Source organism: Prionailurus viverrinus, chromosome E1 (assembly GCF_022837055.1).
Source record: "Prionailurus viverrinus isolate Anna chromosome E1, UM_Priviv_1.0, whole genome shotgun sequence".
NCBI lineage: Eukaryota > Metazoa > Chordata > Mammalia > Carnivora > Felidae > Prionailurus > Prionailurus viverrinus.
This window is the reverse complement of record NC_062574.1, coordinates 22,631,115-22,646,738: the sequence shown is the minus strand read 5'-3', so window position 1 is coordinate 22,646,738 and position 15,624 is coordinate 22,631,115. Positions and strand designations below refer to the sequence as shown.

At 51.6% G+C, this 15,624-nt stretch overlaps 1 protein-coding gene across 1 annotated transcript in view; it reads right to left on the bottom strand.

The window, feature by feature from the left end:
- Window positions 1-11,681, bottom strand: part of UNC45B (unc-45 myosin chaperone B) — a 35,361-nt gene extending 23,680 nt beyond the window's left edge. Inside the window, exons 1-8 of the mRNA XM_047832968.1 lie at window positions 11,644-11,681; window positions 11,126-11,293; window positions 10,527-10,563; window positions 8,500-8,675; window positions 6,773-6,862; window positions 4,359-4,526; window positions 3,605-3,773; window positions 761-931 (exon numbers count right to left, since the gene is read on the bottom strand). Of these exons, the coding sequence (XP_047688924.1) occupies window positions 761-931; window positions 3,605-3,773; window positions 4,359-4,526; window positions 6,773-6,862; window positions 8,500-8,675; window positions 10,527-10,563; window positions 11,126-11,293 (979 nt within the window). The 5' untranslated portion in view covers window positions 11,644-11,681. The remainder of the gene's footprint in view (window positions 1-760; window positions 932-3,604; window positions 3,774-4,358; window positions 4,527-6,772; window positions 6,863-8,499; window positions 8,676-10,526; window positions 10,564-11,125; window positions 11,294-11,643) is intronic.
- Window positions 11,682-15,624: the final 3,943 nt, after the last annotated feature.

Below are 15,624 nucleotides of genomic sequence, written 5' to 3'. Positions count from 1 at the left end.
GGACGCAGGTCCTCTCGCTGAGAGAAAGAGGTCTGCTGTTCACCCTTTGTAATGGATGCAGAAAAGACCAGAACTGGGAAGGGGAGGGGAAGTGTTGAGGGAGAAGGTTTAAGCACTAGAGTCATTTGTTAAAGTGCACTTTGCTGAGATCTGTGCAAACCAAACAGGGAAGCACAATATCACAAGAGGATACATGACAAGCCGGTGAAAGCTAATTTGAACCTTGTAGATCAAAGGATGGTCTATATGTCATCCAACCTGTGGGAGTTCGTCACAGTAGATGATAAAGCCATGGTGTGATTCCTGAACAATTAAAGTTGACTTGGGAGAAGGGTAACCCCCCCGCCCGGGAGCTGACACATATAATGGCCATCTGCTAGAACCTATATATGGGACAGTAGATGCCAATTCTCCCTTCCAGAAGGCCTATGAAGTATTTTGCCAACCAAGGGCTTCAGGAACGTTATCCTATGGTTGGTGGGGTCCTGTTTGCTTTTGGCATTGCCCCCGCTTGTCAGGTAACTCTGCCCAGCTGTTTTCGGGTGTGTTCAGGCCCCAAATTAAGAGCCCAGTCTTGATCGGTATCCCCACCAGCCTGCTGGTGGGTTCTAACTGCTAATGCCTTTTCCTGGCTTTTCAGTTGGGACTGAAGACTTCTCCCAGACAAGGGCCACACCTCTTCTGCCGTCTGCTCAGTGCCAGGTACTCTGGTGCCCACGTGAAAGGCTGGAGTGAGCCCCAGACCCTCCCACCTCCTCACCGTTATCCACCACATAGAGGGTGCGTGAGTTGTCGTGAATGGCGAGGTCCTTCCTGGGGACGTTCTTATTGAGCAGGTTCATGGCCTGGTCCCTGCCCTGGCCAGACACCTTCTTACTGACCAGCATGTCAAGCAGGTGGTTGGTTATCTGCTTTAGGTCCTTCTTGGTATCTAAGGAAGGAGAGGATGGGGTAAATAGAGAGTAGGGAATCTCAGGTCTATAGGACCAAGAACGGCAGAGGCTTCTAGAAGGACTCTGGAAATATGGAATCCCCTGAATCCCGGATGTTGGAATTTCCCAGGAGAGTATAGAATTGCCCATCTCACCCCCCAAAAAGGAGACAAATCCCTAAACATTACCCCCCAGTGGCCATCCAGCCACTGCGCACACTGACTTTTATAACAGCCCATGCCATCCTTGAATAGCTCTGGTTCTTAGAAAGTTCTTTATTCCAAGGCATGACTGGCAGAGAGCCAGGGACACTTCATGTAGCTCTTTATAAACTGATTTAACAAAATGCTTTCCAGACAAGAAATTTATACTTCTTACAGACATCTTACTCCCTGTAGATTCAGGCATGCTGGGAGCCTGCATTCAAGCCTCAGAAGGGATGCCAGGTCTTCCCCACCTGCTGGGGGATTAAAAGATAAATGCTTTTTCTTGCTTTTGCCCTGTCTGACTTCCCTGCATCTTAGGGATTTTTGTCCTCATTCTAGGTTGGATCCCAAACAGGCAGGAAGGCAGGCAGGGAGGGAGGGAGGCAGGGAGGAAGGCAGGCAGGGAGGGAGGCAGGCAGGCAGGGAGGGAGGCAAGGAGGCAGGGAGGCAGAGAGGGAGGAAGGCTGGCAGGGAGGGAGGCAGGCAGGGAGGCAGGGAGGTAGGAAGGCAGTGAGGCAGGCAGGGAGGCAGGGAGGCAGGGAGACAGGGAGGCAGGGAGGGAGGAAGGCAGGCAGGGAGGGAGGCAGGCAGGGAGGGAGGCAGGCAGGGAGGCAGGGAGACAGGGAGGCAGGGAGGGAGGAAGGCAGGCAGGGAGGGAGGCAGGAGGGAGGCAGGGAGGCAGGGAGGCAGGCAGGGAGGGAGGCAGGCAGGGAGGGAGGCAGGGAGGGAGGCAGGCAGGGAGGGAGGCAGGCAGGGAGGCAAGGAGACAGGGAGGCAGGGAGGCAGGGAGGGAGGCAGGCAGGGAGGGAGGCAGGCAGGGAGGGAGGGAGGCAAACAGGGAGGGAAGCAGGCAGGAAGGGAGGCAGGGAGGTAGGGAGATAGGGAGGCAGAGAGGCAGGGAGGCAGGGAGGGAGGAAGGCAGGCAGGGAGGGAGGCAGGCAGGGAGGCAGGGAGACAGGGAGGCAGGGAGGCAGGGACGCAGGGAGGGGAGGCAGGCAGGGAGGGAGGGAGGCAAGCAGGGAGGGAAGCAGGCAGGGAGGGAGGCAGGGAGGCAGGGAGGCAGGGAGGGAGGAAGGCAGGCAGGGAGGGAGGCAGGAGGGAGGCAGGGAGGCAGGGAGACAGGGAGACAGGGAGGCAGGGAGGGAGGCAGGCAGGGAGGGAGGCAGGCAGGGAGGGAGGCAGGCAGGCAGGCAGGGAGGGAGGCAGGCAGGAAGGAAGGGAGGGAAGAAGGCAGGCAGGGAGGCAGACAGGGAGGCAGACAGGGAGGGAGGGAAGCAGGGAGGCAGGGAAGGAGGTAGTCAAGAAGGGAGGCAGGGAGGGAGGCAGGCAGGGAGGGAGGCAGGCAGGGAGGCAAGGAGACAGGGAGGCAGGGAGGCAGGGAGGGAGGCAGGGAGGCAGGGAGGGAGGGAGGCAAACAGGGAGGGAAGCAGGCAGGGAGGGAGGCAGGGAGGCAGGGAGATAGGGAGGCAGGGAGGGAGGCAGGCAGGGAGGGAGGAAGGCAGGCAGGGAGGGAGGCAGGCAGGGAGGCAGGGAGACAGGGAGGCAGGGAGGCAGGGATGAAGGGAGGGGAGGCAGGCAGGGAGGGAGGGAGGCAAGCAGGGAGGGAAGCAGGCAGGGAGGGAGGCAGGGAGGCAGGGAGGCAGGGAGGGAGCAAGGCAGGCAGGGAGGGAGGCAGGAGGGAGGCAGGGAGACAGGGAGACAGGGAGGCAGGGAGGGAGGCAGGCAGGGAGGGAGGCAGGCAGGGAGGGAGGAAGGCAGGCAGGCAGGCAGGGAGGGAGGCAGGCAGGCAGGCAGGGAGGGAGGCAGGCAGGAAGGAAGGGAGGGAAGAAGGCAGGCAGGGAGGCAGACAGGGAGGCAGACAGGGAGGGAGGGAAGCAGGGAGGCAGGGAGGGAGGTAGTCAAGAAGGGAGGCAGGGAGGGAAGCAGGCAGGGAGGGAGGCAGGCAGGGAGGCATTGTCTGGACGTGGGGCTCAAACTGCAAGATCAAAATGCAAACTGCAAACTGCAAGATCATGACCTGAGCCCAAGTCAGAAGTTTAACCAACCGAGCCACCCAGGCACTCCGTCTCCATGATTTGGGCTACTCTAGATACCTCACATAAGTGGAATCAAACAGTACTTATCTTTTTGTCACTGGCTTATTTCACCTAGCATAACGTCCTCAAGGTTCATCCATGTTGTAGCACATGTCAGAATTTCCTTCCTTTTTAAGGCTGAATACTATTCCGTTATGTGGACGTACCACATTTTATTTATCCATTCACCCGCACATGGACACTTGAGTTGCTTCCACCTTTCAGTTATTGAAAATGATGCTCCTATGCCTCTAACACTCTTTTAATTAGAAAATAAATATAAAAATAAAACCAGGCCACCTCCACCTACAGGGAATGACCCGTCTAAGGTGGCAACCGACTCTCCCTGGCCCCCACCCCTGTGGAAAAAAACCTGAAGAATGCCTCCTACCTAAGACCAGCGCTTCCTCCTTCCCTTGATGTTCTCGTTTGTCCTCTCCTGACAGAGAGTCGATGACAGCCTGGAGCAGGTTGCAGACGGCCAGAGACATCTCCTCGTTCTCCACGGCCATGAGGCTACAGATTCTGTCTATCCGGACGGCATGGAGAATCACTGTGGCCTATACCCCCAGCAAGAATGAGTCAGCTGCCTGCCCCTCTCTTCCAGCTGCCATGCAGGTTAGGAAGTGGGTGACACCCATCCCCACCATGCCCCTGCAGTAGGGAATTAAGCCCAGGCAGCCACACCTCACGGCGCCCATGGTCTAGGCAGGCTCTTGACACAAGCCAGGCCCCTTTCCAGAGGTTTAAGCCTGGGCGGTCCAATATAGTAGCCACTTTGCCACATGGGGCCGTTGAGCACTTGCAATGTGGTGAGTCTAGGTTGAGATGTGCTTTACGCGTAAAATATACATGGGCTTTGGAAGACTTAGGACGATACAATGTAAACTGTCATAACCTTTGCATTCAGCTCTTCCTCATAAACTTTCACTAGCCTTATCTTTGCATAAATGCATTTCCAGCTCAAAGGGAAATGCAGAGGATCAATCTCTGTTGATCCGGGACCATACAATTGAGGATGGCGGGAGGTGGGGGGACACTCTCCACTTGGCATCTGGGTCTATTTATGCCACCCACTAACTGTCCACATGTCGCCCTCCAGATCTTCTGGCTGGCAGCCACCTGTGCCACACCCAGGCCCTCACCCTAGCTCGGTGGCCACTGCACATGCCCGACAGGGTCCGCACAGCCGCTAGCACCAGCTCGGGCCTCTTGGTGTCCACAAGCTGCAGCAGCAGGGCCACTCCGTTGTTCTGGAAGATCCTCTCAGCCCCTGCTTCTTCACGCCCCAGGACGATGAGGTTGTTGGCAGCCTGAGGAGGGAGGACACGATGGGGGGGGGGGGGGAGGTTTGGCTGCCAAGGCCCCAGGCAGGGGCCAAGTGCAGGGGCTGGTTAAGGACTTGGTTTCCAAAACATCTTTATACTGGGTTCTTCCCCTACAATCCTGCTCCCAGATACCTAGCCTAGGAACATGACACAACAGAAGAAACAAAGTAACTGACATACAGCCCAACTTGATGAGATATACTGTAGCCACAAAGCCATAAACGAGATCACCCAGCAACTTGGAAAAAACATTAGGAAGTAGGTTCACTCTGATTGCACTTACATTAAACAAAACCGTGTATGTATGCTTACGGATAAGTACTAAACCAAGGTATTGAAGTCTTAAATGATTTAAACAAGAAGGCCATTAGACTGAGTGGCATTAATGCCCTAGTAGCTAATGTAAGCAAACCCAAATGGAAGCCTGTAATGTCTCAAGGTTAAGAAATCGAAACTTAAGAACAGTCAATCACAGCCAACTAGGCTTTCCCAAATAATGTAACTGCTTAAGCTATAGCCAATCAAATAATTGCATTGCTTTCTTTCCACCCATGTCTTTCTAGAAGCCTTTCCCCTGGCTCCTGTAGGTACAATGCTCCTAACCACTTCCTGTTTTGCTGCTACCCCACTTGAATCAATTTTGCCCAAATAAACCCTGAAAATTATGAATATGCCACGGTTTACCTTTTAAGAGAAGTGAATTGTTTTCTTTTAAAATTTTTCCCTTGAATATGGTTTCAGCATTTTGGGTTTGCTTGTTTACCTGTTCTGGGCAATCTGAAGTTACAGGCGTTCTCAGGGAGGTGGTGGTTGGTGGGCAGACAGCGGAGGAGAGGGGTCTCTAGGGTCCTGGGTATGAGGACTGATTCTGCTGTATGCTAGCTGTGTGACCTTGGGCAAGTCATGGTACCTCTCTGGGTCCCAGACCGCAAAATTAGGCAGTTGAGCTAGAAAGTTCTCCAGTGTCCTCCCACCCTAAAACCTTGAGGAGGATACATATACCTTAAATGGCCCCAGATCAGGGGAGGAGGCCTCAGCAAAACCTGAAACCCTGGAGTTAGGGGAAGAACTCATGAGAGAGAAGGAGAAGGTGAGCAAAGAGAGAGGGAGTGGGACGCTGGGTATGAGGCTGATTAGAGACTCCCGGGCAAGTACCATCAGGACCACTAACACTCTACCAGTCAAGGGCTGTGTACTCGCCAAGTGCATTTACTCGCCAAGTGCATTTATCTGTAGCAACTCATTAAGTCCTCACATCAGTTTGTTATAAAAGGTATTTGCATGTTACATGGACTTATTGATCATAAAACTAACAAAAATTCTCCACGCATTGTCTGCCCAATTCTTATAACTATAAAATATTCAGGGGCACCTGGGTGGCTCAGTTGATTGAGCATCTATCTGACTCTTAATTTCAGCTGAGGTCGTGATCCCAGGGTCGTGGGATTGAGTCCCGCTTCGGACCCTGTGCTGGGTATGGAGCCTGCTTAAAGATTTTCTCTGTCTCTTCCCCTCTCCCCCACTCACACTCAGCTCTCTCTCTCTCAAATAAACAAATAACAAAAACCATTCAGATGTTCAATTTTTTCCCCCTGAAGAAAAACCAGAAGGGAACATTAAAAAAAAAAAAAAAGGCAACAAATTTGGCTAAGAGGATGGTATTACGAGCAACTATTCTCATATTTCAGGATGACCTTTTACAATATTTTATAATGGACTAGAACATTATTTTAACATGTTGTTTTCAACAGCTCTCAGGGTGGAAACCTGGGTATGGCAAGTGAGGCACTTGCCTTGGGTGCACCATTTACAGGGACACCGAAAACCTCGGCAATCAAGGTGAGTAACATCTAATGCAATATTTTAAAATATCAAAATCAATGCAATGCAATGCAAAAAAAAAAAATCATAGTGAACAAAATCTCAAAAATTTAAAACTCCAACCCTGCCCTCATTGGTCTCACCCTAGTCCTGGCCCTTATAGCCAGGTGCTTTCTAAAGTGCTTAACCTTTGGCCCGTTTGTGTCCACGTTCTTCAAGGAGACGCCCTCCTCTTCCTCTGCGACTGACCGGTCAAGGCGTTACTGTCTTGAGATCCGGTGGGGCCAGCAGCGGAAGATCGGCCGAGGCGGGGGAGGAGGGGGGGGGAGGGGGGGGAGGGGGGGGAGGGGGGGAGGGGGGAGGGGTCCCGAGTGCGCCCTCTGGTGGCCGGCTTGTTGTCCCGCACTCACCTTCTCCAGCTTGTCCGCTTCACTGTTTTCATCCAGGAGGATCTCGAACATTTTCTGTACCCTTGAGTCTGTGGAGAACTGCACACGAAGCTGAGGAGAAAGGAGGGAGTGGGGAAGGAGGTAGGCAGGGGTCCACGTTCCAGGCGGCTCAGTAAATATTACGGTATCTACTCTGGGCCCCTACACTATCTTTCTTTCTTTCTTTCTTTCTTTCTTTCTTTCTTTTTCTTTCTTTCTTTCTTTCTTTCTTTCTTCCTTTTTCTCTTTCTTTCTTTCTTTTTCTTTCTTTCTTCCTTTTTCTCTTTCTTTCTTTCTTTTTCTTTCATTCATTCATTCATTCATTCCTTCATTCAACAAACCTTACTGAATAACTACTACATGCCAGATACTGTTGCAGATGCTGGGGATAGAATGGTGAACAAAATCAAGTCCTCACTCCACAAAGCTTACAGTCTAGTTAAGTTTGCTATGCTAACTTGGAGGGCTTGGATCATCACCCAAATTTTGCAGTCTAGTAAATAATTAGCTATCACATACTTTAAAAATGGGCTAAAATAGAACTCGATTTCTAAGATCAGAAACCTGAAGCAGTTTTCAAGCACCTCTTCACTCAATTTAAAACCACTACATTTGGGGGCACCTGGGTGGCTCTGTCAGTTAAGCAGCCGACTTCAGCTCAGGTCATGATCTCGTGGTTTGTGGGTTCAAGCCCCACATCAGACTCTGTGCTGACAGCTCAGAGCCTGGAGACTGCTTCAGATTCTGCCTCTCTCTCTCTCTCTCTCTCTCTCTCTCTCTCTGCCTCTCCCCTGATCATGCTCTGTCTCTCTCCCTCAAAAAAATAAACATTAAAAAAATTTTTTTTAACCATTATGCTTGGCTGTCTCATCCCTCACACCCCCACCCCTAACCCCAGTGCTCTGAATCTACCATAAAATGACCTAACTGATCACCCACCACCCCACTGCCCCACTCCCACCATTTGCCAGCTCCTTCCGTACCTCCCACCACTTTGCTTTGCTCCTCCACAGTCCTGCCTATTTCCATCGGGGCTCATTTCCTCCCAGTGGGTCTCTCATTTGTCACCCCCTCTCTGGTCACTCCTCAGTTTTGTGTTTACTCAGCCCCTGAGTCTGCACTCTGGAAGTGTACTGTGGTCCCACCATGGGGCTGCCCCAGACACAGAGGAGTCGTTGAGTCTTGGAGCAAGGAGCTTAGTGATCAGTTACTCTCCTGCTCTTACAGAGGAGGAACTGACACCCCAAGGGATCCCTTAGAAAATTGGCAACTAAGCCAGGACTAGGGTGTAGAATTTCTCATCTCTGATCCTAGTTCTCCTCCATCCCACTTCGTTTTCCTAGAAAAGATTTCCCTACTGGCTCTATCATCCAGCAGTACCTTACCCTCAGTACTGCTTTTGTCCTCCTAGAAAGAGAAGATCATGTCGCATACATACTAAGTTACAATTTCTTTTTAAAGCCTCCATCTGGAATTTAAAAGACCCGTGTTCTAGTCCTGGCTGGCTTGTCTCCTGGAACAAGCATCTCCGATCACTCAAAGATGGGTGCCTCTGCTCGGCTGTTCTCTGGCACCTGCCTGTGCCATGCATTCACTCCACCCAAGAGTGTGGAGGTAGGGTTAGACCTGCTCTGGTGTCCTGCTTCCCTAACTCATCCACTAGGAGTGGGGGGAGGCAGCCAAGGCTTGTGGGTAGGGGTCCGGCTCACCTTCTCCTGGATACTGGTGTTGAGCCTCCTCAGTGTCTCCTGGAAGTTTTGGTTCCGTGGCTCGAGGGTGGCACAGCGCTGCACGTCCTTGAAGGCCTGGTCCAACTTCCCCAGATGCTCCAGCGCCTGGCACCGCCGATAGAGAGCCTTGATGTCCGAGGAGTTGATGTCAATAGCTAATGAGGGAGATGGGGCCTCAGGGTCCTGGGCTGCAGATCGCCTTCCTCCCTCCCCTGCCACTGTCCCCAATTCCAGGGCCACTGTGTCTTCATTGGAGATTATCCACCCATGTGGACTATCTGGCCCCAGGCTCCCTCTTTGTGAGGGAGGCAGTAAGAATCATAGTCTCAAGGGAGGTTAAGGGTCATCGCGTCTAGCTCCTGATATTTCAGTCTCTGCTACATCATGATCCCAGCCAAGCACGCATCCAATGGATACTTGCATACCTCCAGCAATGGGGAGCTCCCTCCTTCTCAAGGCAGCCAGGCAGCTCCATCAAGAAAGCCCTCCCCTCTTCAGACCTGAAATATATCTCCCTGTAACTTTGCCCTCTTATCCTAAGTTCAGCCCTGGAAACCCTGAGATGAAATCCGATCCTTCTTCCTTGTGACAGCCTTTTAGGTGTTTGAAGGCAGCTCTCCATCCCACCTGGGAATTGCTTTCTCTGGGCTAAATGTTGCCACGTCCCTCAACTGCTCTTCACAGGGTGTATTTCCAGGCCCATCTCCAGCTGGTTCCCTTCCTTCTGAGCTCACTTCACACTGTCTCTGTTTCTCCTAAAAGAATGGTGCCCAGATCAAAACCCAACACTTGCAGCCAAGAAAAGACTTCCCATTTTGACAATGCACTTAAGTCAACATTGACTTAAGCGCAAGTTGAAATTAGTTACATTTAAAGGTTTGCTTTGTTTTATTTTTTTTTTTTTTTAAATTTTTTTTTTTCAACGTTTATTTATTTTTGGGACAGAGACAGAGCATGAACAGGGGAGGGGCAGAGAGAGAGGGAGACACAGAATCTGAAACAGGCTCCAGGCTCTGAGCCATCAGCCCAGAGCCCGACGCGGGGCTCGAACTCACAGACCGCGAGATCGTGACCTGGCTGAAGTCGGACGCTTAACCGACTGCGCCACCCAGGCGCCCCTGCTTTGTTTTAATGTTCTTCTCTCCCTAGTCTCTGTGCAATGGGCTACTGCCTCCCTCCTCCTCTCAGGAAGCCTGATCCCACAGAGTGGAATGGGCTGATGCCCAGAACCACTGGGGAGCCCCAGGATGAGCATACCCTAATTTACAACGGAGGGTGTGTCATTACCAAGACACGAGGATTTCTGGAAACATCTTTTAATAAAAGAATCTCCCAAGGGGCACCTGGGTGGCTCAGTCAGTTAGGCATCCAACTTTGGCTCAGGTCATGATCACACAGTTCGTGGGTTTGAGCCCCACATCGGGCTCTGTGCTGACAGCTCAGAGCTTGGATCCTGCTTAAGATTCTGTCTGCCCTCTCTGCCCCTCCTGGTTTGCACCTCTCTCTCTCTCTCTCTCTCTCTCTCTCTTTTTCTCTCTCTCTCAAAAATAAATAAACATTAAAAAAAAATTTAAGAGACGCCTGGGTGGCTCAGTCGGCTGAACGTCCAACTTCAGCTCAGGTCATGATCTCGCGGTCCAGGAGTTCAAGCCCTGCGTCGGGCTCTGTGCTGATGGCTCGGAGCCTGGAGTCTGCTTTGGATTCTGTGTCTCCCTCTCTCTCTGCCCCTCCACCACTCACGCTCTGACTCTCTCTCTCAAAACCAAATATTAAAAATTTTTTTTTGAAAAAAATTTTTAATTTCCCTCAACCTATGATTTAATATATAATTCAAGTTGCAAAAATGCCATTTAGGGATGCCTTCTCTGGACATCCGAAGCCCCGCCTACAATGCCTAGGATGGAGTTTCCACAATCTGTCATTTCTTCAATTGACAAAGAGCCTCTTAGACAAAACAGGGATGCTGGAGTTGGGGATGGGGGAGTGGTTGGGGAAAGGGAACTCACCTCTCGAGGCATCTGACGCCGCCTGAACATAGCTTTCCTGAGAAATGGAGAAGGGGAAGCAGCCGGGGTTAATGCAGGCCCAACGCAGAGACAACCAGACAGGGTTTGCTGGGGAGCTGCTGGCTGTCAGGGAACCAAGGGCGGACCCCCGGCTGGGCATGGGAGAGCAGATGAGCTCTGACATTAGGCAAACTTGGGTTTGAATCCAGGCTCTGCTACTAATGACCTGGGAGATCTTGGTGAGTTACTAAGCCCCCCGGGCCCTGAGTTTGTTTTATCTGCTATATGGGCATGACAACAGCAACTGACTCACGGGACTGTTAGTAAGATGCTGCGAAATAACATGGAAAAAGCCCCTGGCGTGATGCCAGTTCCCATTAGGCTGATTCCCAACTGGAGGAATTTCTGTCTCCCAAAGGAGTGGGTCAGGCAGTGGGCCCAGGAAAGCAGTGGGAGGTGCCCTTCTCTGCCCTGAGGGCTCCAGCAGAAAGGGCTGGGACAAGGGGGCTTAAGGGTCTGATACCCAGCAAGATGGGGGGCTGCCTTCACCCCTGCCTCTGAGTGCTGGCCCTCAGCCTCCCGCCCTGCCCGCTCCAGACCGTTTTCAGGCCACAGGCTGCCCGATTCCGATAGAGCGTGGCCAGCAGGGCCTTGTCCTTGGTCAGCTTCAGGGCCTGGCTGTAGCTCTTTGTTGCAGCCTTATAGTCCTGGAGCTGGAAATGCCGGTTCCCTTCCTCCTTCAGCTGCGCTGCTTCTGCCTCTGCCATCTGTCAGGACAGGAGCAGCTCAGTCTGGCCAGTCCCCCACTCCAGACTCCTGGCCTGAGGTCTGGAGCTCCAGGGCCTCCTTCTACTGGGATGGAAGGTGAGGGTTCCGCCTGGAAAGGACCCATGCCTATCACCCCCAAATCCATTGCTCAGAAGGACATGATAGCACCTGCTTGCAGAATAGCATGGCTGAAGGAATCTTAGAGCCCCCGTGCCTCCCTCTCCTTCCCTCCCAGCTGGGCGGGTGAAGCCACCACGCCGGAGGCCTGAATTCTCACTGCAAGCCTTGAAAGTTCTTCTCAGTCCCTCTTCTCCCTCCCCGGTCTGAGGAACTCTCCACGCGGGCTCACTTTCTCAGAGGACGGTGCTCCTGGTCTGTCCTCCTGTGATGCTGTTCGGCTGAGCTCCCTTGTGAGCCACCCCCTGGCCACCAAGCCTTAATCTGCCTCCCTCCCCCACCCAAGAGGTTTTATCGCCCCTGCCAGTAGCTCCGGACCATATTTGGCCACAGGGTCAGGTGTCCCTGGAGTCTGTCATTGATACTCAGGGCCTTTCTCCTCCCCAGAGTGGATAGTCATTAGTCACCTGGAAGTGCTGACTAACCTATGCCCCAGCGTCCTACTCAGGGGCAGTCCTGGACTCAGGCATTCATACCACAAAGAGCAGAGAAAGATCCAGAAGGGAGGGAGACACAGCTATAATGCCCCTTCTCCCCCTCCATCCCTGATAAACAATCTCCCCTCCCTTCCCCCAATCACTGCTATTTTGGGAGCAGAGTGACAGCTGAGGGGCTGGCAGACTTAGAGCAGCTGCCCAGGTCCAGGACCAACTGGAGACTTCCAGAAATGCCCTTCTGGAGGGAGGAGAGTTCCTCCCTCTCTTCCACTTGCCCACAACTCCCCAACCCCTCCAGTACTCATTGTTGAAATCTCCCTCCTTTTCTGAAAGACAGAGGGGCTTACTAGTTCAAGTTTAGTGGAAATGGGTGCTTTGTTTTGGTTTGCATGCCTTCTCCTGTGTCCCCCATCCGTGTGGAGTGGATGCATTCAGCCTACCCTCCCAGTAGACAGAGAGGGTGGGCTCTTAATGTCCCCCACTAGACTATAGGCTTCTTCTTGGTCAGAGCTAGGTCAGTCTGGAATTCCCTGAGCCCGAGGACCATTACCCCCCCCCCCCATCTACCTGGGACCTCTCCTGGGATCAGCTGAGTCTCCCTCATCAAAAGAGGGTCTTCCTGGGACAAGAAGGAAGAACAAAACAGGTCTCCCCTGGGGCAGGACTTGTTTCTTCTCATCTGACTGAGGGTTTCTGAGACAAATTTGAGTCTGTTCCTACTTGGACTCAGAACTCTCTCACCTCCCAGTGTCTCCAAGCCTAGGCTGTGAGCTCCCTCCCACAGGGTAAAGACAGCATCTCATTGCAGTTTGAGTTACCCTGGCACAGAGGCTGCCAGAGTGAGTGCCCAACGCGGGCTTCCTGAATGAATGAATGAATGAATGAATGAATGAATGAATAGTGTCTTCCTGTTGATGCTTTTCTTCACTTATCACAATTCTGCCCCCTCCCCCCATACATCTTCAAACCTACCTGACCATGGCAGAGAAACGCACTGAAGATTCTGCTCTTTGATCGGTAACCTTGGACACACAGCTATGACTGTGGACAGGTTCTACTGTCCTGCTGGACCCAAGGCCCAGCTCTGATGCATATTTGTCTGTTGCAGGTTTGTTGACTGAATAAATGAATGAAGGAATGAATGGAAGAAGGGATTCCCTGCCATCATGGTGTCCTAAACCCTGGGCCCCTTTGTGGGGCAAGTGCTCTTGTAGTAATGAAGCAATGGGATAAAGGATCCTGCCACTGGCAGAAAACTGAGGTTCTCTGACTTTAGGTCCTAGGAATCTTAGATTCAAATCCTGATTCAGTAATTCACTCCATGTCAATTCGTAAGCATCCACTATGTAGCAGGAACTGTGAATGACAGTGAAAGCAGAGACCACTCATGAGGGCAAGGATTTTTGTCTATTTTGTTCACTTACATATTTCACGTGGCTATCACAGTGCGTACATAGTAGGTGCTCAACCATATTCAATGAATAAATGGATGAAATAATTCCATGGATCTGTGATTCCTAAATACAAAGAATACCAGGATGTTGAGAAAACACATAATAGGGAAACATGGCATTGTTTCAGAGAAAGCTTCCTGAGTGAATGATTAAATGAGTTAATATATGTAGAGTTCCTAGAACAATGTTTGGCAGAGACATTTGTTGAATGAATGCATGTATATTTCAGGCAAGACTTGAAGAATGAGGAATTGTCCCTGTCTTCAGCTGCTCAGGCTGCTATAACAAAATACCACAGGCAGGAGGCGCCTGGGTGGCCCAGTACCTTAAGGGCTGACTCTTGATTTTGGCTCAGGTCGTGATCTGGAGGTCATGAGATTGAGCCCTGCATCAGGCTCAGCACTGAGGGTGGAGCCTGCTTGGGATTCTCTCTCTCCCTCTCCTTTTGCTCCTCTCCCACTCCTGCACTCTCTCTGTCTCTCACTCTCTCTCAAAATAAATAAATAAACTTAAAAAAAAAAACACCTCAGGTGGGATGGCTTGAATAAGTGAAATGTATTTTTCCACAGTTCTGGAGTCTAGAAGTTTAAGATCAAGGTGCCACCAACATTGGTTTCTGGTGAGGCTTCTCTTCCTGGCTTGTAGATGTCCACCTTTTCACTGTGTCTTCATATGGCTTCTTCTCCATGTGAGGAGAGGGGAAAGGAGGAGAGAGAGAGAGATAATATCTGGTATCTCTTCCTTCTGAGGACACCAGTCCTATCAGACTAGGGCCCTACCCTGATGACCTCATTTAACCTTTATTACTCTCATATAGGCCTTCTCTCCAAATACAGTCACCTTGGGGGTTAGGGCTTCCACATATGAATTTGGGGAGGAGGGACACAACTCTGCCCATCAAAGTTCCAGGCAGAGAAGTCTGCACGTACAAAGGCACCGATGTAAGAAGGGTCATACCTTAGAAGAACTAAGCAAAAGCCAGAAGAATTTAATCTTAAAGAGAGAGGAGTGGGGTGTCTGGGTGGCTCAGTTGATTAAGCGTCAGGCTTCGGCTCAGGTCATGATCTCACGGTTCACGAGCTCAAGCCCCACATCAAACTCTGTGCTGACAGCTCAGAGCCTGGAGCCTGCTTCAGAATCTGTGTCTCCCTCTCTCTCTGTCCCTCCCCAACTTGTGCTCTCTCTCTCTCTCAAAAATAAATAAACATTAAAAAGAGAGAGAGAAAATTGAGAGAGAGAGAGAGAGAGAGAGAGAGAGAGAGAGAGAGGAGTGGCTGGAGAGGTAAGTAAGGCTGAGTGGGCCATCATAAGGAGTTTGACTTTTGTCCTGCTTATTATGGGAGACATTGTAGGGTTTTAGGGTGGAGAGTGACAGACCAGATTTTTGGTTGGAAAACGTCACCCCAGTGGCAGTGTGGAGGATACATCGGAAGAGGCAAGAGTGGAAACAGAGAGGCAAGTGAAGAGGTTTTGTAGGCAACTACGGTGACTCAGTCCAAAGTGTAATAGTGGAGATGGAGAGAACAAATTCAGGACAGGTCAAGGAGGCCAGCCTGACCAAGCATGATACCGTCCAGATGTGGGGAGAGCTGCCAAGAGACCCCAGGTTTCTGGTAAGAGCCCTCATGTTAGTGGGTCTGCACTTCAGTTCCTCATCTGTAATGTGGGGAGAGGAAGGTGGGGATTTAACGAGTTATATGTGTGACACGCCTGGAACAATGCCTGCCACACTGCTCTCGTTATCATCATTATTGTTATTGTTTTACAGTGTTGAAAACTGCAGACATTTTTTGCTTTTGTACTCAAGAATTATGAATCGATTTGGTCCATTTAAAAAAGAATAATAATTTCTTGCCTGCAACCCAACAGGCTCTAGTTTCCTAAGCCACCCATGCAGAGGAGCTGCTGTCAGAGCCAACCCAATTTAGTCTTCTGCCATTTCTGGTCTCTGATTTGGGGTTAAGTCAACCGCTCAGAGCCTCGATTTCCCCACCTATGAAGTGGGGCAAAAATCCCTGTTCTGCAGAGACAAAAGGCTGTTTGTATCCTGCACGACACTGGGATGGACTGGGTCGGGGTGACAGCCACCTGTCCAAGGTGGGGCTGTGGAAGCAGGTACCAGGTGCTCCCACTGTCGAAGCCTGGCCGGCACGGCGTGACACGTCCCCTCCGCCACACCAGAGGGCGCTGTCGCGGGCTGCAGCGCCGCCCTACCCCGGGGGCGGCGCTCCGTCCCGCCTGAGTCTTTTTCCTCCACGTGCG